This window comes from Rhinolophus sinicus, linkage group LG04 (assembly GCF_036562045.2).
Source record: "Rhinolophus sinicus isolate RSC01 linkage group LG04, ASM3656204v1, whole genome shotgun sequence".
NCBI lineage: Eukaryota > Metazoa > Chordata > Mammalia > Chiroptera > Rhinolophidae > Rhinolophus > Rhinolophus sinicus.
The window spans coordinates 136,624,641-136,652,575 of NC_133754.1; the positions used below are offsets into that span (position 1 = coordinate 136,624,641).

Here is a 27,935-nt window from a genome sequence, read left to right on the forward strand (position 1 = left end):
TTTTCAAGATCCATCCATGTTGTCACAAATGGCAGTGTTTCATCTTTTATTTTAGCTGAGTAGTATTCCATTGAATATGTACACATGTTTATAATTTCTTCAGTGTTTATCATAAATTTTCTGTCCCCAAATCTTTTTGTATTATTGTACATTTTCACATACCAATGATAGGTAGGTAGTATGAAATACATGAAGAGATGTGAAGATAAGCTACATTTAATTTTGCAAACAGTAAACTTTTTTTCCATTAAAGAGATAGTGCTTTAATCCTTAATTTTAATGCTTCAGTTTTATATTTTTTTAAATGTAGGGAAGGGACTATCACTCAGACTGATTTTGTGACATGAAAATTATAAAATATGTCAGGATGGTAAAAATCTGGAGCATAGCTAAGTAAGGTTTATATAGTTAGCAAAAGGGATTCTTCTTAAGATGCTGGTTAAGGGGGTCTGTTGCTTACCCAGAAGGTTTGACCTTGTGAATTGACTTATTCTTCTCCAAGGCACTTGAGAGAAAAGACAACGATAGCAGTTACATCTAGAGGCTATTATGGATTGGAGGATGAGAAGGGAACTGCATGTACTTCAACAAGGCGTCGGTCAACAACTCGAAGTTTGGCAGGCTTGACAAGTGGAGTTTTTGAATCTATAATGGTTCAAGTTTTGAGACAGGAAGAACAGCTGAGAGCAAAAGAAGAAAAAAGGTAAATGTTAAAAAAAAATTAAGTTCATGTTGTTCAAATTTCCAGGAACTACTTTTCAAAGAGTAGCTGTGTAACTTTGTTGTGCCCGTATCAAATTTCTGGGCCCGTTTTAGTAGTGTTCCAAAATGCCTTGTTACCTAAGTATGAATTTATAATGAAATATCACCATGAATTTGTTTAAAAATACAGTTTTTAAACCAAATTATTTTGAAGCAATACAAAAATACTTTTTATAAAAGATTTCAGAATGTTTTCTAGATTTTCTTTCAAATGAATTATTAATTTTAAGTTAGAGGAATTGTATATAGATTTGTATAGCTTTAGAATAGACTCATAGACCTTTAAAATTAGGAGAAACTCCATAGATTACATAATTTAAAATGACACATAGGTTCACCTCTGCGAGTTCCTCCAGTGATATTAATTTCCCAGATAACTATGCTTACTTGGGGTTCGTCAGGAACGAATGTTTTGCTCAATTAGTGTTAACCTTCTAGGGTCTGGGAACATAGATTGATGATACTTATTACTTAAGACAAAAGAGACTAGAGTCCAAACAGGTAAGTGAGCACTCAAAAGAGACTGCTAATTTTTATACTAAATCAAGTCTTAAACTATGTCAGGAATGATTGTTGATGTAATAGGGAACTGCTAATGCTACTAAAAGGCAATTTATAATATATTGTTGCTCCTCTCATAGTAATAAATATAGCTTGCTTTGATATTTGTAGGATTAACACTCAACCTTGAGACTTTATACCACCACAGTTTTTATAATTGAGAACCCACTGTAAAATACTTGAGCATTTCGTACTTGTGCTATAGCAAAGGGGATTTAATGGAAAGGAATAAAGGTTAATCTGGTAATAGTTTGTAATAGAGTAGAATGGCGAGAAATTAAAGAAAAGGAAGTCTTGTGGGAAGAAGGCTATAAGTAGTCTGGGTAGGCTTCCACTACTGGAGTCCAGAAATATGGAGAGGTCATTGTCCTAGGAACAATCGTTAGGACTTAGTACCTTCCTTGATATAGGAGGAACAAGGAAGAAACAAAAGATGAGTCAGGATGTAGTTGTAATAATAGTGATAGTAGCAATAAGAAGATTTAAAAAAAGATTAAGTAACATTTATTGAGTATGACTATTTGCCAGGTTTAGCTCTTAAGCACCTTATATGGATTCAACATTTATTTTGAGGCACAGAGAGATTAAACTTGACCAAGGACAGGCAATTTTTGAGTGGTAGTCAAGATTTGAACACAGGCAGTTTGGCTCTAGAACTTGTGCTCTTAAGCAATATGCTATTCTTGTAACTTGTAAGATGATGGAACCAGCAAAGAACAAAGAAGAGCTTGAGTCTGTGGTGTGGGGAGAGATCAGTGAACTCTGGTTTTTAATAATTTGTTTGAAGTGATGAGACAGCATTAAGCATCCAAGAAGGAATGGCTAATAGGAAAATACAAATATGACTACATCTTTTCTTTTCTCCAATTTTACATATATTTTTGTGTGTCCATAAGTGAATAAAACATGGGGGGAAATCTTTCATTAAATGTCTTAGTGACTATGATAATGTAATGGAGTAATATGAATTAAGTTCTCTTTGTGTACAGTGTTTACTTTTTCTTTTTTAAGTCTTTTAAGCATGGATCAAAGAATAAATAAAATTATAATAAAGGCCCATGTACTCACTACTGAGCAATTTTTAAAGAAATTAAACATGTATAATCAAGATTCCCTGTAATTTTACTATGTTTCCTCGAAAATAAGACCTAGCCAGACAATCAGCTGTAATGCATCTTTTGGAACAAAAATTCATATAAGACCAGGTATTTTATATTATATTACATTATATTAATTATATGTTATATTAGACCCAATCTTATAGTAAAATAAGACCAGGTCTTATATTAATTTTTGCTCCAAAAGACTCATTAGAGCTGATTGGCCAGCTAGGTATTATTTTCGGGGAAACACATAACAGTTCTTTTATATACTTTGGATGGAAGTTCTTTGTCATATAGGTGTATGCATTGCAGATGTTTTCTTCCAGTCCAAGGCCTGCCTTTTCATTTTCAGTGTTTTTTGAGGAAGAGAAAATACTAGCTTTGAGTTTTATTTATTTATTTTTAAATGTTTTGGGCTTTCTGTGATCTAAGAAATCTTAGCTTACTCAAGGTTATGAAGATTTTTTTTTCCTTTTTATTTCCCCAGAAATTTCTAAGTTTTATTTTTTTATGGTTAGGCCTATAATCCATTTGAAATTAATTTTTCCATGTGGTTTGAAGTAAGGATAAAAGTTTATTTTTCTCCTGTATGGATAGCCAGTTGTTCCAGTATCATTTGTTGAAAAAAACTGTTCTTTCATCACTATATTACTTTTGCATCTTTGTTGAAAATCAGTTGAACGTATATTTGTGAGTCTTTCTGGACTTCTGTTCCATTTATCTATAGGTGAGTCTTTATGCTAATACTATATTGACTTGATTACTATAGCCTTATAGAAAGCCTTGAAATTTGATAATATGAATCTTCCAACTTTGTGTTTTACTTTCTGGTGTGTTTTTTTCCCAAAATTGTTGGGCTATACTAGGAGTTTTGTATTTCTGTGTGACTTCAGAATCATACTGTTGATTCATACAAAAAAAAACAAAAACAAACCAAAAGCTTGAGGGAGTTTTGATTGAGATTGAGTGGAATTTATCAGTTTATTTCAAGATAATTATTTAATTTCTCTCAGCAGTGTTTTATAGTTTTCAGTGTACACATTTTCCACATATTAGTTTACTTTGTCCCTACATATTTCATGTTTTCAATGCAATTGTAAATTACTTTTAAAATCAGTTTATAATTTTTTGTTGTTAATATATAGAAATACAATTGATTTTAGTATAGTGAAAATCAAAAAACTTTTGTCTATTTCTACTCTTGAGTTTGAAAGATTTTGCTTCAGGTAGTTTGAAACTTTGATATTGGATGCATACATATTTATGATTCTTAGGGTTTTTTGTTTTTGTTTTTTTTGATGGATTGACTTCTTTCTTATTGTTATGAATGTCCCTTTTTATCCCTGATAATATTTGTAACATTTTTTAATGTTGCATTTTATTTTCACTATTGGCTTATTAGCTATACATCATTATTTGAATTTTTTTTAGTGGCTTCTCTAGGGTTTACAAGATGTGCTTAACCTAATCACAGTTAACTTCGAATATTGTACCACTTTATGGGATGCTTCTATTTACCTTTCCCATCTTTTACGCTGTTGTCATACATTTTACTTCTACTTGTGTTATAAACCCAATAAACTGTTATTGTGTATGTTTTAAAGTTACCTTTTGAAGAAATTTAAGATCGAGGAGAAAAAGTATTTTATATTTATCTATACCTTTACCCTTCCCAACATTTTCTGCCTTCCTTTGTATTAATCCATAATGCTGTCTGTTGTCATTTTTCTATTGCCTAAAGAACTTCTTATAGCATTTCTTATGTAGGTCTGCCAGTGATGAATTCTGAGCTTTTATTTTTTTGGTCTGAAAAAGTTTTTGTTTTGCCTTATGTTTTGAAGGAGAATGATTTTAGGTTTACAGGTTTTTGTTTATTTTTTTGGTTTTTCTTTTTTCCTATCAGTATTTTAAGCATGACATATTTTACCATATGTAGTTTTTGAAGGGAAGTCTTCTGTTCTCTTTATCTTTGTTCCTCTAGTCATAATTTATCTTATTTCTCTGATTGCTTTTAAGATTTTATCGTACTGATTTTCAGCAATTTGATTGTAATGTGCCTTTGGCTTGGGATTGAGTTTATGTATGTTTGTGTTGATTATCTTGCTCGGGGTTTTTTGCTTCTCTGATCTATGCTATAGGCTTTCAGTCTTCCTCTCTGTGATAAGTTTTCACGCTTACTCTTCTCTTCTGCAGTGTCTAATCCAGGGATCTTTTTATTTCAGATACTGTATTTTTCCAACTCTATAAGTTACATTTAGCTCTTTTTTTAATATCTTCTTTTCTCATCATTATGCTCATGTTTTAATGTCCTTTATCTGCTAGGTCTTAGTTTTTTCTAGGTCTTTGAATTGAATGGTATTTTTCCTGGTTATACGTTACATTTTTCTGTTTCTTGGAACAGTCGGTGTTTTTGTTTTCTTAATTGGGAACTGGACACTGTGAATGTTACCTTGTTGAGTTAAGGGGATTGGGCTTTGTTCTTGCAGGGAATTTGGATCAATTTGATGATCCCTTCAAGTCCAGGTTTTAAACTGTTCTAGGGTGGATCTGGAATAGCCTTTACCAGTTCAACCCTACTAATGAGGTATGACCTCTTGGGGGTCTCCACTGAATTCCCCCAGGTGATGACTGAGGACTATCCACTTCATCTAGTCTCCCCATTGTGTGTAAGCTCTCTGAGTTTACAATTTCCTGGCCATTCTTGTCAAACTTTGTCAAGTTTTACTCTACGCAGTCACGAGCTATTATTCAGAAGTCTCAAGGGGATGCTTCTGTAGCTTTCTGAAGCTTTTTCCTGCACGGCTTCCTTCTTTTTGGAATTGTCTTACAACTTCTAGGTGCCTTATCCTGCCCCAGTGCATATTTCCATCTCCTCAACTCAACTCCACTGGACTGTTGGGGTTTTCCTTCCCTGCTATTGTAGTGTGGAAATTGCCTTTAGTCAGAAAGCCAGGTGATTACAGGGATCACCTTTTTTCACTTTTTGGGGGATCACAGTTCTGACTGTTTGATATTCAGTGTCTAAAAAACATGGTTTCATATATATATATTTATTGGGTGACAATGGTTAGTAAAATTATATAGGTTTCAAGTGTACATTTCTGTAATAGGAGATGTGACAATTAAGTTCCCGAACTTGTTGCAACAATATTGCTAAGCCTTTTTGGTATCAGAGGGATTATTCATTACGAATTTTACTATCTGGACAGTTAACCAAGTTATTATTTGGAAGTGCTGGAAAAGGCTGCGTGAAAAAGTTAGATGACCTGAACTTTTCGCCAACAGTTCATGGCTCTTGCATCACGACCCCAGCTCACATGGCAATGTCTGTGAGGGACTTTTTAACCAGTAAACAAATAACTCCCTACTCACATGATCTGGCCCCCAAGCACTCCTTTCTTTACCCGAAAATGAAGGAAATATTGAAGACATTTGGATGACATTCAGGACATTGAGGGTAATACGACGACAGTCCTGATGCCCATTCCAGAAAAAGAGTTCCAAAATTGCTTTGAAGGGTGGACTAGGCACTGGCATCAGTGCATAGCTTCCCAAGGGGAGTACTTTGAAGGTGACTGTAGGGATATTCAGCAATGAAGTATGTAGCACTTTTTCTAGGATGAGTTCATGAACTTAATTGTCCAACCTCATTTGTATCTGTGTGTGTATATATTCAGTCTGCTTTGTATCTTATGGTCATGGCAAGTTCTTTAATGTTTTAGGGAATGTTGATCACCATAATGTGGTCTTAAAGTTGTTATATTGATAAAGTTGAGGTTATGTTGATAAAGTAGTTACCATCATATTGGTTCTATATAAAGTACTAAATTATACCAATAAAATGTCATGTATCCTTAACTTAAAGAATAAACTTAATGTACCTCCTTCCCAACAACACATCAATTTTCAGACTTTTTAACTCCAGGCACTCTTTCTCAATCTTAAATGTCATCATTGTCCAATATTTTAGTTTTATCTGGTTCTTAACTACCCACATCTCAAATTTTTGTCCAAGAGCCTCTTCTTTTCTCATGTTATACTTTTCTTCATGAGTGATTTCATCCATGTCCATACCACCTATATGCAGAAGACTTATAGATCCATGCCTTTTGCCCAGACTTCTCTAAGTTTCAGATCTAATTGCCTACTTGTTCTCTGTGTTATCTGTCAGTGTCAGTGTCTCTTATCTGTCAGGAAATATGTGGTGCATTCAAAGTAGGATATTCCAAAGAGGGTTTATTTCCAAAGGGGTTGGGATACATACAGCGGGACATTAAGAGATAAGGCTGTTAACCAGGGCGAGTTAGAGGGAGTAGCTACTGGTACCCAGGAGAAAGTTACAAAGAAGAGACTGTATTGAGATGATACCTTCTTTTGAAGGACACAGCCCAATTCAACCTCACAGAGAGGGAGCCAGTGGAATAAATACTTTACCCTAATTTCTCTGATCACCTGCCAGCCCTCCTTGACTGAACCTAAAAAAATCTAGTGAGTAAGGTTGCTTGTTGATATAGATAAAATATACAGTGAAGGGCAGAGCATAGATCTGGAGGCAAACAAAAGATTTGGTTATAGATATCTTCTTCAAATTGATTACATCTAAAATTTACTATGAAAGGATGATCTTTCCTCTTGAAACTTGATCCTACTATAATGTTCCCTATATTGGTGAGTGGCTCCATTGTCTATTGGATTATGCAATTTAGGAACCTTACTTAGTTATATACGGATTCATCTATGACACCTTACTTTTTCTCACATATAAATCAAATCCATCTCCAAATCTTGACAATTTTATTTCCTAAATCTCTCCTGAGTCTGCCCACTTCACTTCCTTCTATCTTTTCTGTCTCCATTCAGTTCCTTCATCTCTCATGTAGACTACTGTTCTCTTAATTGGTTTAAATGTCAATGCTTGCCTCATTCCAGTCTTTTTTTCACATTAAAGCTGGAATGAACTTTTCCAGATGTAAATTTGATCATGCCACTTACCTATTCCATTACCTACCATATACCTAAAACAAAGCAAGTACAGTTGACCCTTGAACAACAGGGGTTAGGAGTGCTGACCCTCCGCACAGTCGAAAATCCACATAAAACTTTTGACTCCCCCAAAACTTTACTAATAGCCTACTGTTGACAATAACATAAACCATTGGTTAACACATATTTTGTGTGTTATATACATTATAGACTGTATTCTTATAATAAAATAAGCTAGAGAAAAAATCGTAAGAGGAAACACATTTACTGTAATGTACTAATATTGTAAATTATGTCATCTGTTTATAAGACGAATTGTCTATCAGTACCTATATCAGTATTGTCTTATATACAAAACACTGTATATTACTAACATTAGACATCAAAAATGAAAAGATAATGTGAAAAAGAAATTCATATTTGTTTACAGGTATAATGATTTATGCATTAATAATGAAGAAACAGCAATATGATTGCTTTATGGTAGCCTCATGTAATCAGTACAAGCTTCACAGTAGTAAGAAAATCTCCAAAAATTTTTCCAATATGTTTATTGAAAAAAAAATTTCATGTTAGTGGACCCATGCAGTTCAGACCTGTGTTGTTCATGAGTCAGCTGCACACACAAAAAACTTTAATGACTAAGTGTAATTTATAAGACCCTGCTTTCATTTTTTGGCCTCATCGTACCTCTGTAATCTCATAATCTTTCCCTCATTTTTGTTATCGTAGCTACAGTGGCTTGCTTTTCCTCTCTTCAGTGCCACATAAAAGATTAACTTTATGTGCATACAAATTTAGAGTTCACATAAGAACACCTGTAAAATACATCAAGATTGGTGGGATTTTTAACCTGTTTTCTAAATTTTCTAAAGTAAGCATGCTTTTCTTTTATAATTGAAAATTATAAGAAGAAGTATTAAAATTTGTAATGTGCAACAGGCAGAGTGTTTTAAATGTCTTTTAAGCCTATCCCAAGATTTCTTTTGAGTCCTCAGAAGGAAAGTGTGACGTTTAAGCAGTAAATACATGGGACTGCTAAACAAAGACTCCCTTCCTCTTTACAATTACCGTCCCATATCATGATACCTGAAATTCTATCAATATAATATTCTGTCAAGAGTTAGTCAGAAGCTAGTAGAGATTACTGATAGTGTAAAATTAGGTCTAGAAAGGGACTTTGAAATCATCATAAGGAAAGGTCATATTGGAAGACAGGGAAGAGTGCAAAGATCATAAAATTGATTACTGTAGTTTTGCCTTAGCCCTGGGCATAGGTTTTTTTTTTTTTTTTCATTAAAACCTTTGGCACAAGAGGTAAGAAGATAAAGTTTCCAACCCAAGTATTTTAAAACAACTTTTATATCAGAAATCCACATTGACAGCAAGCTGAACAATTCTAATACATATTAAAAGTAAAATTTTTTTTTAATCTGTTAAGTCCAACAGTTAGGTCTCTGATTTGTGCTCAGTTCCAGTTAAAGGAAGGGAGTCCCCACTCCATATTTTAACTTTTATACAGTAGTTTTCCTTGTTGTACAGTATATGCCATAACAAATAATGGTTTCTTATATCACATGGTAAAAATCCAAAATCCTGGCATTCCTCTATTACTATCTTTATTTGGACAGCATTGGAAACCAATGCAAAGGAGATGACAGATGATGCATGTTGAACAAAGAGGAATAAATATTGAGTATGGCTTCATAGTCTGACCATCTTCAGGTAAATGCTGATAGGACAGCAAGTGATCTTGAAGCCGATTGGTATGCAGAGGCACTGTTGATTAGGAGACAGCAACTTACAAGTCAAAGTTCTGGGGAAACGGAATGAAAGGGCTGATTAATTTATAGTTGCTGAAACAGTTTTTAAGGTACTTATAACTACTGTGTTCTGTTTATAATGGTGACCTTGAGCCATTAAGGAAAAATTGTATTTTATATACCTTGTTTAATAAGCAGGAAAGTATATAATACATTTTAGATAATTTAAACAATAAAATTGGTTAAAATTAAATGTTAGCTCTCATCAAATAAATTTCTGTTAATCTGAAATATGACATTATTAGCAGTTTTAATCATTAAAGTTTACTTTAGCTGCATTAAAAATATTGGCTCTCGGGGCGGCCAGATGGCTCAGTTGGTTAGAGCACCAGCTCTGAAAAAAATATTGGATCTCGGGGTAGCCGGTTAGCTCAGTTGGTTAGAGCATGGTGTTAGTAATACCAAGGTTGCCGGTTCGATCCCCGCATGGGCCACAGTGAGCTGCGCCCTCCTTAAAAAAAAAAATGATGTGTGTGTATTTGCACATGTGTGTGTACACACACACACACAAAATATTGGATCTGTTAACCATGCTTTTTTGCCAACTGGATACCAGAAATAGTGTATATGTTTTTTATACTCTTGTTTCATATATTTGTATAAAGTTATTGGTATTTTATTGATTTGGAAATCACTGGAGTTAAAACAAAAATGTTTTCTATATTTTTGTGAAATGAAACTATGATGTATGATTAAGTGATTTATTTTCAAATTCTCCATAACATTAAGTAACAAAGTGACTTAATGAAGTACACATTCATCGTTTGTAACCACCCAACATTTTTGAACATCTTCCGTACATTTTGGTGACTTCTCATAAGTTTTACTTCCCAAAGTAGAAGCCAGAAAATTTATATCCTTATACCCTCAACACAGCTAAAATAGAGGCATATGGCCAGTCATATTCTTCACACTTGAAATTGCTTGGGAGCTACATGAGGTGGCAGTCTTGGGCAGGGGAGTGTGTGTTTTGATACAAGTGGTGGTGGGAGCTTCTGGTTTTTCTAGGTTCCTAGTATCAGAGGTGCCAAGTAATGGTAACAGTCTAGTTTTTCCTGGAGAGTCTCCCAAAGTGTAATTGGGATTTAAATCTTCCTATCTTCTAAATTTGGCTCTCTGATCCTTAACAGAGTTTATGTAAGCTCCCTATTAATCTTTAAATAAATTCCTTTTCTGCTTTGACTAATCAGAAGAAATTCTTTCGTTGGCAGCTACGTAGGAAGCTTGACTGAACACTTAATATGCATGGTTGGGATGATGTAATACAGAATTGTACACCTGAAATCTATGTAATTTTACTAACAATTGTCACCCCAGTAAATTTAATTTAAAAAAAAATATGCATGGTTGGTTTTCCTAAAATACAATATCATGTATTAGTCACTCTAGAAAATATAAATAAATGTCTTTCATTTTTCATGCTACTAATTTGCATACATTGTTTTGGTTCCTGAATTAATGGATTATTTTGGATTAAAGCTCCTATATATGTTTTCTTAAAGAGCTTCACCTTTTTGCATCCTCACACATGGTAATCATTCAATAAAAGTTTTAAAAAGTAGTAACATTAATATTAAGATATTTTAAAACATAATTTTTTTTGTAAAGCTCATTAGAAATATTCCTACTAAGTTATACATGACCAAAATAACCTTAGGCACAGCTTCTGTTAGTATTTTTTTCACCCAGTGCCGTGTTTCTCTGAAAATAGGACCTAGCCGGACTATCAGCTCTAATGTGTCTTTTGGAGCAAAAATTAATATAAGACCTGGTCTTATTTTAATATAAGACCTCGTATAATATAATATATCATGTAATTTAATGTAATATAATACCGGGTCTTATATTTATTTCTGCTCCAAAAGATGTATTAGAGCTGATGGTCCGGCTAGGTCTTATTTTGGGGGAAACACAGTAGATTGAAACAACTATTTGACTTGGAGCTGATGGGTCCTGGAAAAATACACTTTAAAAAATAACAATAGAAAACTACTGCTCTGTCTTTCTAAAAAAATTTTTTATACTCTCCTTGACTTTACCCATGTTTTCAATTTCTTTTCACTAAGTATTGTATCGTCCATGTCCTATAATTTCTATATCTGTAGTTTTTGGGGGGCCATGTTTTTTTCCTGCACCTCATAGTACCTTATTTCCTTTTATATTTTGTTATATTTGACTATGAACTTGTCACTGTATCAGTGGGAGTTTCTGAAGATCTAAGTATAAGTTTCTTTCCTTTATAGATTTGATATTTTTTCTGACAACAGTTTGGGCATGAGATCACATTAAACACATTTCTTAGTGATGTTTTTCTGAGCACCCTGGGATTTGTGACTGGAGGAATTAAAATCCACATGAGAGTCAGTTTGTAGTTATAAAATCTTAGGACAGATTTTAATTATTTTTTTCCATTCACCACTCCTATTGTGAAGATAATTTTCCTTGCAGTCCCCTAGTTGGGGACGGGGAAAGGAAGTGTTGTTTCTAGTACACACTCCTACTGATTATGTGGGCTTTTGGAGTCCCAGCTTTGTATTGGGGAAGCCAGATTCTGTCAGCCCACCACCACGCCCATTCAGTAAAAAATTAAAACTTTTTAAAACTATAAGCACATTTCAGAAACAAATTTTATTAAGAATATCTAGCATTATTTGGATGTTTAAATGTGATTAATATACGTAAGTGCCAAATCATAAATGAGTTTATTAATTTTTTTAATGAACTAACATTATTTGATCAGATAATTTTGTTATATCTGTAATAGCAAGGAGTTAAGAGTGTGACCTGTCAGCTAAAAATGTAAAAGTAGGCTTAAAAAAAAAAATCCTAATACTGCTAAAATAATGTTCTTACTGTGTATTTGTTTTAACAAAGTGCAATATGATAGTACAGAAAAATAGCGGCTGTCAGACATACTTCAGTTTTCACTTAGAGCCCAGAATTAGTCACATTTCAATGTTTTCATACATCTTTTCTAGAAGGAGTGTTCTCACTCTTGAAAAAGCAAAAGTAAGATAAATTACTACATTTTTCCCTCCTTTGTTGTTATTCTAATTTCTCATCCAAAACTTTTATTTTCTTTTTTATACAGCTTTATTGAAGTAAAATTCATACACCATACAGTTCACCTACTTAGAGTGTAGTTTCAGTTGTTGTTAGTATATTCAGAGTTGTGCAATCATCACCGCAGTCAAATTTAGAACATTGCATCACCCCAAAAAGCAAGATTGTTAACTGGGATTCCCCATTTTCCCTGACCTCCCCAATTCTAGGAAAGCACTAATCTACTTTCCGTCTCTATAGATTCTGGACATTTTATATAAATGGAAATGAATTATACAATATATGTGGTCTTTTGTGGATGGCTTCTTTCACTTAGTATCATGTTTTCAAGGTTAATCCATATTGTAGCATGTATCAGCTCTTCATTTGTTTTATTGCCAAGTAATTTTCTGTTATATGGATATGCCACATTTTATTTATCCATTCAGGAGTTGATAGACATTTGGGCTGTTTCCATTCTTTGGCTGTTATGAATAATACAGCTATGAACATTCATGTACAGTTGTTTTGTGTGGACATAAATTTTCATTTCTTTGGTGTACATACCTAGGAGTAGAATTGCTGGCTCACATGATAATGCTGTTTAACCTTCTAAGGAACTGCTAGAGTGTTTTCTAAAGCAGCTGTATCCTTTCCAGTGTATGAAGTTTCCAATTTCTCTACCTTTTTACCAATACTTGTGGTTCTCTCTTTTAGTTATCTTAATGGGTATGAATTGGTATCTTACTGTGGGTTTGATTTACCTTTCTGTCTGCGTAACAATGTTGAGCATCTCTTCATGTGCTTATTTGTATATCTTAAGAGAAGTGTCTATTCAGACCCTTTGCCCATTTTTTAATCAGGTTATTTGTCCTTTCATTATTTAGTTATAGCGTTCCTTATATTTTCTACATAGAAGTTTCTTATATATGATTTGCAAAAATTTTCTCTATTTTTTCTTTTATTGCCTGTGCTTTTGGTGTCATATCTAAGAACACATTGCCTAATACAAGATCACAAAGATTTGTTTCTTTCTTTTCATCTAATTTAAATTGTTTTAATTAAGAAGATTTTGTTGCAGTGTCAGTAAAGAAATTTTTAAGGGGGACAAAACACCCATAATCCCATCAACCTAGGAATAATTTATTTTTGAAATACTGTCATGTCCTTGTTCAGTGTATGCATATTTTCATTATTGCTATTATTTGTTAAGTACTATGTTGTGTTCTTATATTTTTGTGTTTATATATGATATTTGTAATTTCAATTTTTAAGGCTACATAATATAGCCAGCTTATTTGCCAGTTGTGGAATACAACTTCTTTTCTTTTTTTTTAAAGATTTTATTGGGGGAGGGGAACAGGACTTTATTGGGGAACAGTGTGTACTTCCAGGCCTTTTCTTCCAAGTCAAGTTGTTGCCCTTTCAATCTTAGTGGTGGAGGGTGCCATTCAGCTTCAAGTTGTCCTTTCAGTCTTAGTTGTGGAGGGTGCAGCTCAGCTCCTGGTCCAGTTGCCGTTGCTAGTTGCAGGGGGCACAGCCCACCATCCCTTGCTCGAGTCAATCGGCAACCTTGTGATTGAGAGGACACGCTCCAACCAACTGAGCCATCTGGGAATTCAGTGGCAGCTCAGCTCAAGGTGCCGTGTTCAATCTTAGTTGCCGGGGGCGCTGCCCACCATCCCTTGCGGGACTCGAGGAATTGAAATGGCAGTCTTGTGGTTGAGAGCCCACTGGCCCATGTGGGAATTGAACCGGCAGCCTTCGAAGTTAGGAGCATGGAGCTGTAACCGCCTGAGCCTCCAGGCCGGCCCACAACTTCTTTATAGTTTTGTTTTTGTTATATGACAAAACTCCAGTTAACACTGACAGACACATAACTTTTTGCCTCTATTGAATTATTTTCTTAGTTTAATTTTCTAGGAATGGAATTATGGGATCAAACAATGTAAACATCTTTACAACTCCTATATGAGGTCACATTACTTCTAGAAAGCACTAAAGTGTGCTTTTGTTTATTAAACAGGCTTTGAAATTTTTTTCATTTATTTTGAAGTTGATGCACATTATAAGTTGAAGAATTTACTTTAAGTGGCAATATTGTCAGTGATAATCTATCAAAACCCATGGTCAAGTTAAATGTGTATATTTTCTTCTGAAAAAAAATAGTGGTACATCTACTGGGACATTTTGTACTGATGTTGAAAACTGGAACAGCCAGTTGCCTTGTTGACAGAAGATAAATACTATGACATACTTAAAATGTAGTATTTTATGATATTCTCTACTCTAAGCAATAATAGTGTATTTTGTTAAATTTTCTTTAGGCTTCGGGAGCAGGAAAGAAAAGAAGCAGAAGAAGCTAGTCAAAAGGAAGTTGAAGAATGGGAAAGAAAACTTCTAGCTCAAGCAGCTCCAACTTGTATGGAGACCATGTGGGAAATTCCAGCTATCGGTCATTTCCTTTGTTTAGCTCAGCAAATTCTAAATTTGCCAGAAATAGTCTTTTACGAATTGGAACGTTGTCTTCTGATGCCTCAGTGTAATGCTTTCCTATCTAAAATAATGACTTCTCTATTAAGTCCTCCTCATCGCAGACCTACCTTACATCGAAAACCTACTTTGCCTTATAGGACCTGGGAAGCAGCACTGAGACAGAAAGTACAGCAGTGGTACACTGCTGTAGGACAGACTGAAAATCCCAATAACTGTGCTGAAAAACTTGGGTTGTGTCCTCAGTTTTTTAAAGTTCTTGGAGGAGTTAATCCATTGGAAGAAAAACCTTTTCACGAACTATCTTTCCACCAGAAAGTATGGTTACTTAAGGGTCTTTGTGACTTTGTGTATGAAACACAAAAAGAAGTTCAAGATGCTGTACTTGGACAGCCTATTCATGAATGCAGGGAAGTTATCCTTGGTTATGATTATTTGGAGAATGCTTACGTACATTTTCCACAGTTCTGTGGTGCAGATGTACGGATTTACAAGCAGAGACCTTTTCAGGCCCCAGAATTTCCAATTCCACCCATTAAAATACAAAGAGTACCTCGGATTAAACTGGAGAAATTCAAGTGTGACTATTTTAGTACAAGTAATGGAGAGCATAAGTGTGGTAGAGAAAGCTTGCCCTCTTCCTTCAAGAAAGAGCAAGAAATTAATTTTGATCCAACTTGCTACCCTGATAAAATGAACTTGGATAATCATGACATCTCTTTTGAAATGGAAGTGAAATCCAATTGTGAAATTAGAATTCGCAGGCCCTGCGAAATTAAAAAAACTGATTGTTGTAAAGAAAATTTAGAGAAACCAGGGAGTCCAGGGGAAGTTACTGACTTTGGAGAGCCTCTCAGTCCAGGGGAAATACGGTTTATAGAAAAGCAGGAAAGATACGGTGAAGCTTCCAGAGTGAAACCTGAACCCAGTTCTTTCAAAGAAAATGCTCTAAAATCTTGCCAAATACATGTAAATGGAAGTCACAGTGATCATCCAGAAATTAACTGCCACAAAGTTGTAAGGGATATTCTATTAGAGCAGTCACTGCAGAGCCACAAGAAACTCAAACTAACTAAAATGAGGGCAAAAAAGAAGAAAAAGAAAAAAAAGAAATTGAAAGATGTTTTGAATGAAAACTTACAGAGAAAGCGTGAAGGTCTTCATTCTCTTGCATTCAAGTCTTACAAACCTGAGATACAGAATAAGTTATTGATCATCAAAAAGAAAGCAAAACACAAGAAGCACAAATCTGGTAAGCCAACACAAATGGGTGAGAATTACGTTTAGCATACTTCAGTTCTTTCAGTTAAGCATCATGAAAGGCTCTGATGAACAGAATGAAGTGGTGTGTGTGTGTGTGTGTGTGTTTAAGGCTCAAGTTTTATATTATTCCCCGTGATTAAAACCCAGAGCAGAAGAGGTTTTTTATTACCAACAGAAAAATACTGGTACAGTACATTTGAATTTAATTCTCGGTTGCAAGTCTTTGGACGTTATGTTTTTACGTTTCTTTGGACCAGTTTCTCCAGAAGTGATGCTTTCCATCACTGATGAGAAGTAGGTTTTTTTGTTGTTGTTGTTTTTGGTTTTTACCCTGGGTAAGGGCAGTACAATGCAATGAAAAAACACTATCAGGAAAAAGCATTCTGAGGACTAAAGTTCATAGCAACGAGCTTCTTAAACCAAGGCAATTCAGATTATCTTTCTGGGTCTCAGTTTTTTTCTCACATCATATTATTTTCCCAGCACTCTGTTTTCAGTATATATTTTCATATCCAGAAAAATGTTGTGAAATCTAAGGAAGGAATTATAACAAATAAGACATGAATCATTTTTTTAAAGGATTTGTAAGCTTGTCTTACACCAAATTTACATACCCAATATATTTGTCACAAGCCTGCTTAAACAATAAAAACAAAAAATCCTGTAAGTAAAGTGTTCAGTGGTTGGTCGCTCTGGTTTTTAATTACTCAGGTGCTTTGCTTTTCCTATTCTTTGACTTTTAATCACTTTAAATGTTTCATTTATTGAGAGGATAGGTGAGATAAAAAACTGATGATTAACTTTATTAACCCTAATAAAAGTTGCCTGATTGGGAAAAACTTGAATTGCTTATTAAAAATGAGTTGTGGTTTATCATCATTATCTGCAGATTTCAGTTTTTATTTCTTCCCTCAATAGTAACAAAAATGATTAAGATTTGACAATAAGTTGGCAAATGAGGGAGTGAATTATTTTTAGCTGATGTAGTTGCTATTCTACCTTAGTTATTATATCATTAAATACAATTGAATGTATTTTTAAATGTATATGTAATGTATCATTGATAAAGAAGTATAAAATTTTCCATCAAGAATAGGCTTAATTTGTTGAACTGAAAATTGCAAAGTGGTCCACATTGATCCAAACAATGAAAAGCTACAAGTTTTTAAAGAAACTTTCAGAAGTGAGCCTTTTAAATTTTACAAGCCATTCATTAGGCTATATAAATTCAGTTTGATTCATTTGGCAAGTTCTCTTTGAAATGTTAACCTCTAAAATATTAAATAATGTTTTTAAATTTGAAAAGTTTTCCAATTCTAAAATATAAAATATGTAATATTGTTTTATTAATACCATTGTTACTTACTTTTATTAAGTGTTTATTTATAACCTACTATTCATGTGTTAAAAGGTAAATATGACTTAAAGTAGTTTATAAAATAAAATAGTATTGATATAGCTCCTATACAGACTGTACCAGTAGCTGAAAAAAATATTAACTGCTAAGGATTGGATTTAAAGGAATTTATATTGTAAGGAAATAAAGTGTTGCTACATTTTTTAAATGGAAGTTCAGAACGTAGATCAGAGAAAATTAATGGGATTTTCATGTCCAATACTAGACAAGTGAATGAAAAAACTCAGAAGCAAATTCAGCAAGTACTTATGTACCCTCTCTGTGCCTGTTCAGTTGAGTGAAGGCTTACAGGCATGAAATAGAAGAAAATAATGCACTTGCCTATAGACTTACTCATTGTTATCTTCAGAGCAAATTTTAGAAAGTCAGTCTTTAATGACAGAAATACTTGGATGTGGCAAGGACAGTTTCTCCCTTGTTATGCTGGGTAAGCAGAGGCCAATTCTCTTTCTTCATCAGATGCATCAGATACTAAACTCCTTTCTGTTACTACAGTGTTACATAAAATGTTATAACAACAAAACATTTGTTTTACATCATTTTCAGTACACTCGTCTTTCTGAGGCTTCATCTTTCTGAGGCTTTGCCCTGGGCTCCTTTATTAGGTATGAGATACTGTGGCCTTTTATATGTAGTCAGTTTGGAGCGTACCCTAATCCAGTATTTCCTTTCTCACTCTTTTAAAAAGTGAGCTCCATAGTCACAGCTTTGGGAAATACTCCTCTTATAGATTCACATTGTGCATCATTACAGGTTCACAATACATTTTACCAAATTCTTGTAACAGATTCGTTTGGGAATTCAGAAATCTTCGATTTTAGAAGGGCATTATGTATATAGTGTTTATTAAGTAACATCCTTCTGTAGCTTCGTGCATTCCCTGTAATCAAACATAATTTCTACAGAAAAGTGTTGAATAGTCAGATTAAATGAAGGGAGGACTATAAAGCTCAGGTCAGGTTTTGCTCAGGTCAGGTTTTGCTACCATATAAATTATTTTTTTAAACTTCAGAATCTTTTGGACTTTAGAATTGTGGACAAGTGATTCTGGGCCTGAACATTAAGGACTCTGGAAAGTCTTGACGAAAACTGTTGAGTTTTCTTTAACCTAGTATTTTTCAAATTTATTTGAACGTAGAGTTTTTTCTTCAAGTAATAGTATTCTGCAGAATATACTTTGGTATAAGCTGTGTCATCCATGACTGATTTATGAACCTTAACTTAGGGTGGACTAAATTCTATATGTAGTTAATCAGGGCCCTTTTATGTTGATCACTACAGGATTTCTTTTTGGTGGAGTTCTCCAAATTTAGTAAGCCTTTTTATTGTGATGGGGGATGAATTTTTAGTAGAAGGCACAAAGACAAATTGATTGAAAGTGATTTGATAATTTTAGTGCACTTTGAGGCAGCTTTGCAACTTCTAAGCATTTTTATCCATTGTTCAGAATTGGAGTTTTCTTTCTGCTTTTTGAATTTTGAATTCATTTTTAGCCTGTTCTTTACTCTTGGAAACATGAAACAGGAAAACATCAGAATTTTCCTCATTTTTTGTACTTAACAGCATCAGATAATTCTTCATAATACTTATTTATAAGATTTAGTCATAACAGTTGCATTTGTGTCTAGCTTATTTTGGTGATTGTCTCCCCTCTATTCTGTAACATTCTTTTCTTAGCCTTGATTGAAATTAAATTTAATAATTTCTATAGCAGTAAATTCGAAAGGATAGTAAGTTGTCGATGAAAGTGCGCTTCAGAAGGCAAGCATTACCTTACACAGAGTAGAAAGATTAGAAAATATTTATACACCAGTTACCAAAAAAATGGGGTTAAACTTATATTTAACGTGTATCTAGTCATCATAGAGTTGATTTTCAGGCTAAGTCAATTTTCTAGAAAGGCAGAGTTTCCTGTAATAGTGAAAAGTTTACTTAATATAAATCTTGGAAAAACCATTGACTAATAATTTTGAGACCATTAGTTTGTGTTACAAGGTACTACATTTGTTACAGTATTTATTATGGAGAGCAGTGTTTATTACTTAAAATTGGAAACTATATTTGTCACTAGAAGTTGAATTTATGGCCAGCCTTGGAATCATTGATCTTGACCTCTTGATGTTGTAATTATTAGGTTGGTGCAAAAGTAATTGCGATTTTTGCAATTTGTTTTAAACCTTTTTTAAACCGCAATTATTTTTGCACCAACCTAATATCTAGTCATTGTATGAAAATTTAGTGTATTGTTTTGGAGGGAGGAATGTTACTCCTCCTGTACAAGTTCTATCGAAGTAAATGTGAAATACATGATTTAGGCAGGTAAAAATACAAAGCAAATTCTTTTTCTTCCACAATGGGCTTGGACCTGTTTCTCTGCAGCCTGATGAAATTGTGTCATAGAATTACTGAACATCCTGGGTATTATTTGGAAAATGGTGATATCATGCAAATGACCAAAAAGCCTAGGTTTTGACTATATACAGGTTAGCTATTTTTTATGTTTTGTTTCTCAATATTCTATAGCATTCTTGAGGACAGAAGAATTGTTTCTGGTTTTGCATCCCAAATACTTAGCACAGTGATTGACACATTGTGTAGGAATCTATTGAATAAATAAATGTGCACACATAATATGGTTCACCCAGTTAAAACTAACATTAACCCCTTGATATGTATCTCTCACATCCTTTTCAAGGCATTTATATTTTTGAATATGATCTATACCTACCATTTTACAATCTGCTTTTTTTCCACGTAATAGTATACCATGAACATCTTTGTGCAGTAAGTAGATTTCTGCAGCAGCATTTCAAATGACTGTGTATGGTTCTGTTATGTGTATTTTGTAGTTATTTAACCAACCTCCTTATTGGACATTTTGATTGTTTTCAATAATATACTATTATAGATTGTAGAGCAGGTAGAGTTGACTGAAATTAATTAGAAAATTTAAAAGGTAGAGGACTTTTTATAAGGCCTGAAGAAACAGACAAAAATTATTAAACATACATTAATTGTTACAAAAAGCTTATGGTGTTTTAAGTTATTCATTTCAGCCTATTTGGTTTGGAGGGTTTTTTTCCTTCCTTACATGGTCATTATTTTCAACCAAATCATTTTGTGGTATCTTCTCTAAACTGATTAAGTAAGACAAGTGGTGTTATTCTCTAATAGGTGAAGAAACTAAGATTCAGAATGGTAAATAACCTCATTCTAGTAATTGTTAAGTACATAATAAAAACCATTCAATACAATGTCAAGTAAAGGGTAAATCAGTATGTGCTGTAGGAGTCTGGGAAGGTTTCACTGAGGACGAAGGGCTTTGAAGAATAATGGGGATTGGATGGATGAAAAACGCTTAATAACGTGAGCAAAAGCATGGAGGTATAATTAAGCCAAGTGTCACTGAAAAAATTAGCGCAGGAAAAACACTTAAGGAAAAGTTGAGGTTTTAAGAAGCTGTTTGAGTGATGAGAATATGCCATTTTGGGGTGATATCTTTCTGGGCAGTTGGTGCTATTTTAAATAATTCAATCAGGAGCCCAGTGCAAGGAAATGAGCATGAAATAAGATTTATTAAATGTGTAAAAAGCAATGAGCTGCTTTATAGGGAATGACTGAGAAAGTAATGTAGTCTACAACATTTAATTACATCCAGGCCCATATTTGTGAAAAGGTTGTGTAGTTCTGTGTTGGTAGCATTATAGAACCTAACTGTGTGTCTTTATGGGGAAAACTTACCAAAGGACCAGCTTGAGATCCCAAGATAATATGAGAGTGAAAGGATAAACTGTATTCTATGTCCTTTTATTTTAGTGCCTTCTACTCCTCCACCCCACCCCACCTCACCCCCACAAAAGTGAATAATCATATAATGCTTACTGTGTGCCAGGCACTATTCTAAGCTTTTATACATATTGTGTCATTTAACCTTCATAAAAACTCCATCAGGTAGATGCTGTTATTATTCTCCATTATATAGATTTTATGGGTTAAAAAAACAGAGTTAAAAAAACTAAGTTATTAGTGTGTACAGGGTCAGACAGCTAGTAAGTGGCAAGATTAGGAGAAAGGATCTAGCAAGGTAATTAGGAAGGACATCATTAAAGAGTTATAAAAAGAAACTGGCAGGGTTTAGATGAAGGGATAGAAGATAACTTCAGAAATAGGAAATTCTAAATCCTGGTAGGAGTGATTGTGTGACTTTTCTATCACATTGACAGAAAAAAATTTTTGAGAGATGTTTCAATAAGTAGCAGAAATTAACAACTCATTCATTATTCTAAATTAGAGAGGAAAAAAGGAAATATGTATTCAACAGTTATTGAATTATATGATACGGTTAAAAAATGGCCAGTATGATGCGAAATTCGTTCAGAGGAAGGAAAATCAACTGTTTTGTTAAGACCAACTTGTTTATTTAAAGATAGAACATTCCAGAAATTCCTATAGAATATAAATGTTAGTTCAAGATATGCGCATTTAGTAAATAAAAGTCAAGTTTAGACTCCAGTAGTGGCTTCACATTCTGGGTACTTCCCAGATTTACTATTTAGTAATACAAATGCCCTTGGGTTTTTTACTTTTAATAATGATTAATGTCTTATTGTCCATTCACTTATGAGTCCTAAAACGAAAACACTGAGAGGGAAGTGAATGTGTCGGGATAATTCTTAAACATGGGAGGGCCAAATAAATCGAGGAGGACATTGAAGTGGAAGTCTCTGAATAGTCCAAGGGGCCAGGAGTGAAGATCGGGAGGGAGGGCAGCCCTGTGAAGGAAGAGAGAAAGATGAGGAAAGAGGAGTTGGATTGGGGATGATAATTTATAAGATCAGCTTCATTTTTCTAGTAAGAGGTGTATCTTCACATTCTAGAAGAATAGAGTTTTGTGCCTAAGTTATAGTGTGAAGTATATTTTTAGTTATATTTTTCTTTCTCAAGTTGAGCTTTCTTTTTTAGAGCTGTTCTAAGCGTAGTTCTAAAAAGCTTCATTAGGCTGCACTTGTAACATTAATTACTAGGCCATATTAAGTTTTCCTTATCCATATTCTAGGTACAAGTTGACACTCAATTTATTGCCCATGTGTGTGTTTTAAGCTCAAGAATTAAGTTGAAATTCTGTGTATGTTTTAAACTGACCTCTGATTTCACAATCCTCGCTCTGAGAATTACATTCTCTTTTATGGGAGCAGGTGACTTAGCACTGCGGAAGCCCATTGGGGGGCAGTGTGTAGCTTGTCCTGTATGTATCTCCCTGGAACAAAAACAGATTACCAGATAAAAGCTGTGTGGTTTTGTAGTATCCCATGCTCCATTTTAAAAGTAAATATTCAGTAAAAAGGAAGAGATGATTTTTATTGAAGAATACAGGAAATTTTGTATTCAAATTGTTTTTATGAGTATATAGACTAAAGAGATTAATACTGAATATGCAAATCTTCTAACCCTAATAAAAAGGAATGCTCTGAAATCAGTCAGAACAGATTACATCCCTGCAGAAAGTTTGAAAGAATGCAGTATTTTACCATAAAAAGAGCACAGCTTTGAAGTGAGACAGATCTAGTACAAATACATGCTCCAGTGCATGTTAGCTATAAGTCCTCCATCGATTTTTTTACCTGTTTATAGCCAGTTTCTTTCTCTGTGAAAAATGAGGTAATGCCTACCTTGCTGTATCATTACAAAGATTAAGTGGAATAGCAAAGCATATTCTAACATGGTGCTTGGCACGTTGTAGGAATCAATACATGATTTTTGAGAAGTTAGAATTGCATAAGGGAAAAAGCTTGGACTTTGGCATTAGAATCCCTGTCTGTGATGCTTACTTACAGTGTAACGAGTAAATTAAATAATCTTTTTGATCTTTAGTAATCCCACATTAAAATGGAGAATTGCCTACCTTGGAGGGTTGTTTTGAGAATTAATCAGATAATTTATAAAATCACTTTATTAAGTGTCTGATATACAGTAGGCTCTCAATAAATGTTTTCTTACTGCCACACCGAGGTCATGTTGTGAAACTCTGGTAAACTGTAAATTGTTTAAAATCATTGTCAATGTTTTCCTTTATAAAATGGTCTCGGATGGATAGTAAATGGTCTCAATAGTAAACCTGCCTCCCTTTTCCTATCCCCAGACTGGTGAAAAGTAGGATTCTGATGAAAAGTAGGATTCTTATATTTAAGGATCATTTCTCATAACTTACTGTATGCTAAATGCTATGAATACAAAATGAATAATGTGATTTCTGTCATCAATCATCCACAATTTAGTAAGAGAAACAAACAGATCATTATAATAATGTATGGTAAGTATTGTATTAATTGATGTGTACAAAGTAGAGGTAGTACAGAGGACATATGAGCAAGAAGAATTAAGATGAAGGCGTAAATTAATAAAAAAATTTGAAGAAGATTAAATATTTTATTTAGACTCTTAGCTAAGGCAGATAATAATAACTAACATTTACTGATCCCTAAACCATGTGCCTACCAGTAGTCTCAGCTCTTTACAGGTTTTACTCATTTAATTCTCACAAAGTAGAGTTATCCCTGTTTTACAGATGAAGAAACTGCATAAGGAAATAAAGCAGTTTTTTCAAGGTCTTACAGCTAGCTGGTAGGTGATTGTAATTGGTATTCAAACCCAGGTAGCTAAGTTCCAAAACTCAAACTTAAAACCACTATACAGTATTACCTCCAGTTGCTAAATAACATTTAAGTATCCTAATGACATGGTGAAAGAAAATGCCCAGTGACTACCACCTCAGCTTCTTAATCCATTCAAATATAGTGGCTGCTACAATAAACTGAGAATTTAGTACCTGAGTTTAGTGCCTATGTGACAACAATATGAAATTCATTGGAAATATCAAGAGCGACCGCTATTGTGCATATAAATAAATATAAAATCAAATAATTTTTAAAAAGCTAATTAGAGGGCCGGCCCGGTGGCTCAGGCGGTTAGAGCTCCATGCTCCTAAATCTGAAGGCTGCCAGTTCGATTCCCACATGGGCCAGTGGGCTCCCAACCACAAGGTTGCCAGTTCAATTCCTCGAGTCCCGCAAGGGATGGTGGGCTCTGCCCCCTGCAACTAAGATTGAACACAGCACCTTGAGCTGAGCTGCCTCCCGGATGGCTCAGTTGCTTGCAGTGCATCCTCTCAACCACAAGGTTGCCGGTTCGACTCCCACAAGGGATGGTGGGCTGTGCCCCCTGCAACTAGCAACGGCAACTGGACCTGGAGCTGAGCTGTGCCCTCCACAACTAAGACTGAAAGGACAACAACTTGAAGCTGAATGGCACCCTCCACAACTAAGATTGAAATGACAACAACTTGACTTGGAAAAAAGTCCTGAAAGTACACACTGTTCCCCAATAAAGTCCTGTTCCCCTTCCCCAATAATAATTAAAAAAAAAAAAAAAAAATCTTAAAAAAAAAAAGTAACATGATTAAAAAAAAGCTAATTAGAGCAGTGCTCGGGTGTTGGGCATCAAGGAGATGAGATTAAGGAAGGATTTCATTTCCTTCAAATTGCTGTCTTGATGGCCTTCCCAGCTTTTCGATCAGTAAGGTCATTAAATCTTTTCCCATGAACTTTAAAAAATTGTGAAAGTAGTGTGTAGAGAAAAGACATCCTGGTGTTCAGATTCCTGCATCCTCCAAGAGGTGCCTATTGTACCCAGTTTAGAAATTAATTTTACTAGCTGTGTTATAGGGATACCAAGAGTTGAATCACTTTTCCCTGAATATTGATTGTTTTAAGCAGCCCACCCACTTATTCTTATAGGAGTTAGTTTTGGTATATGTACCGTGTAAGCACAGAAGCAAATAACAGTGATGAGAAAAATATATGTATTAGGTTGTTTTAATTTAATTAAAAACAATGTCAAATGACAGCAGGTTATACTTATTAGAACAAGACGGTAAAACCCATGAGAACCTCAGCAACTCAAAATTTGCAGTAGTCAAGTATAGTGTGTGCTTTTCATTGAGTCAAAAGTTAGTAAACTGAATTACAGTTCTGTGATATATTTAAAAAGAAATACAGAATAAAACACAATTATTTTGTAAACTGGAATTGTGCCTACAACTTAAATAAAATCTTGTGATCAGATTGACTGTTTTCATGTAAGATCTTATCTGTATAGGAAAATGTTTATAAAGGAGCAATAGTGGTGTATGTAAAGCAAAGTACGTTTAAATTGATTTTAGCCTTCAAATGATTGTGAACTAAAATTAACTTTTAAGTATTTCCAATTAATTTTTTATTTCCTTGCATAGATTGTAGGCTCCTGGAAGACAGGATTTCCATTTTATAATTCTTTGTTGTCCCCATAAATTGTACAGTGCCATGTATGTTGTGTTTGTTGAATAATTAACAACCAGTTTATTAATTGATTTTGCTCATTGCAAATGGGAAAAAACATATTTACTTTAACATGATCCTTACTAAAAATAAGTTTATATATATATATATATATATATATATATCTTTTGTCAAGTTTAATACACAGAGTGATACACTTTAATCTGTGCTATGACTTGGAGTTCTTTTAAGAATGTAGGTTTGTTTTTCCCAGTGATTTCTGATTGCACAAATGATTAGGTGCACTTTAAAGGGAGATGTTTACCTTGTTTTAAAATTGGTTATTGAATACTTAAGGCAGCCCTTGAAGAACAGTTAGGTGAGTGCAGAGCTAAGAGACAGAAAAACCTTGTTTCCTGAGCTCTACTGAGAGGATTTTCACATTGGGTTGGCTAAAAGCCATAGTCTTCAGAGTATAGTTCTGTGCAAGTTCCTGACTACCAAAGTTATTGTTAAAGGTAAGGTTTTTCCTTATATAACCTCATTTTAAGTTGTGAATTAGATTTTAACTGAGTAGTAGTAATGTGACTTTTTTGGCAAATCTTGTTGTAATAAAGTCTGATACTGTGCACTGTGGAGATTGTAATAGTTTGGTTCATATATAAGGAAAACAATGTTTGTTAATATGTCTGTTACAGGTAGTTATAGTTTAATGTTTGCTTTTACTAGGGCTTGTTTTGATTCATCATTTTTATTTGACTCACTAGGATCCGTCTGTTAGTTATAATTTAACTTTCAAGGTTCTATGTAATTTGGTTTTTGTTAATGAAGTGCTAGCAACAGCATTATGAAGCTTTTCTCTTTTAATCTTAAAAGGAAAAAAATCCATATCTAAAAAAGCAGTCACAAAGAAGAGGAAAACTGTCATAAAGACACCTACTGTACCAGAATTTCAGGTAAGTGTTTCAATTTTGTCTCAACATTTTTTAGTTTAACTTTTGTTTCAATGTTTATATGGTTCTTCTAGAGCTTGGCTAAATTCCACTGTAGCACACATACTTTCAATGAAATGTTTCCAACTATGACTTTTTTCCCTACAAGTGCAGATACAGCTAGTATTTATGAGTTAATCTGCTAGGATTTCAAAATTTTTTACGTCTATGTTTGTCTCTTGATAGTCAAAAATCTCTGTGGTTTTTTATATACTATACTGTTTTGTAGAAATAGTTTAATAGAAATATATATAAAAATAAATGTGTAAACAAAAGTCTTCCAAGAATAAATCACAGTATGTACATGGTGTAATATTGCCTAGGTATTCCATTTTCTTTTGTTTCAGCACTGTAGAAATGGTAGACTTGTTACTTTGAAAAACAAAACTTTTAACTCTTAGCTATATATGAACTTTAGAGAGACTATTAAGTAAAGGTTAGTTGAATGGCCTTTAAACATTTCTGCAGAAAGGAAAAAATAATTACATGACTACCATATGATTATGTGAAGTTTTTTGTTTGAAGCTGGTATTAGAATAAGCAGAGAATCTCACCCTAATTAAATATTTTTATTTTTTATTTTATAAAAGATACGTTTTCTTCAACAAATGATTCTTTCTTTAAAAATTCCTTTGTATTAGTGTTTCCAGTCCATTTTCAAACCTTTTATAACTTAATACTTAATTGCCAAAAAACAAAAGTGATGTTAAAATGAATTTGTTTGTCTCAATTCAAGTAAAGAAGAAAATAGAAAATAAAGGAGCAATAACTATGAAAATATTGATAATATGTAATGTGAGTTTGACATTTACATATATCCAAAACTGTAGACATGTCTATTTTTCAGTAAAAAGTTCGATTTTTGGAAGAGTTTTTAAGTAAGTTACTAATTTGTAAAAGTTTAATATTTTTCCCTTAGTATTTTAAAATGGAGTATTTTTAATGACATTCTTAGGATGATTTACAAACATTTCTACATTTTTTTCATATAAAGTAACGTTGTTTTCAGCATAGTCAGTAAAAAATGTGTATTTACTATTTACTTGGAGGCCTTTGTACCATTGCTTGTACATGTTATTTAATGTTATAATAGTATATTGTCATTTTTCACTGATGTCATGCTAGCCTTTATTATTTCTCTCATTTTTTCCCTCAATCTCTTAATCTCTCCTGGGACTATTTAT

General features: G+C 33.6%; 1 protein-coding gene across 4 annotated transcripts in view; it reads left to right on the forward strand.

Moving 5' to 3' along the window:
* BRD10 (bromodomain containing 10) overlaps positions 1-27,935 on the forward strand; it is an 82,804-nt gene that overhangs the window by 24,533 nt on the left and 30,336 nt on the right. For 3 of the 4 annotated variants that reach the window (XM_019727147.2, XM_019727148.2, XM_019727149.2), the window contains exons 2-4: positions 503-703; positions 14,602-16,019; positions 26,636-26,715. In XM_019727147.2, the coding sequence (XP_019582706.2) occupies positions 503-703; positions 14,602-16,019; positions 26,636-26,715 (1,699 nt within the window). The remainder of the gene's footprint in view (positions 1-502; positions 704-14,601; positions 16,020-26,635; positions 26,716-27,935) is intronic. The other variant, XM_074330454.1, reaches the window with a different exon arrangement.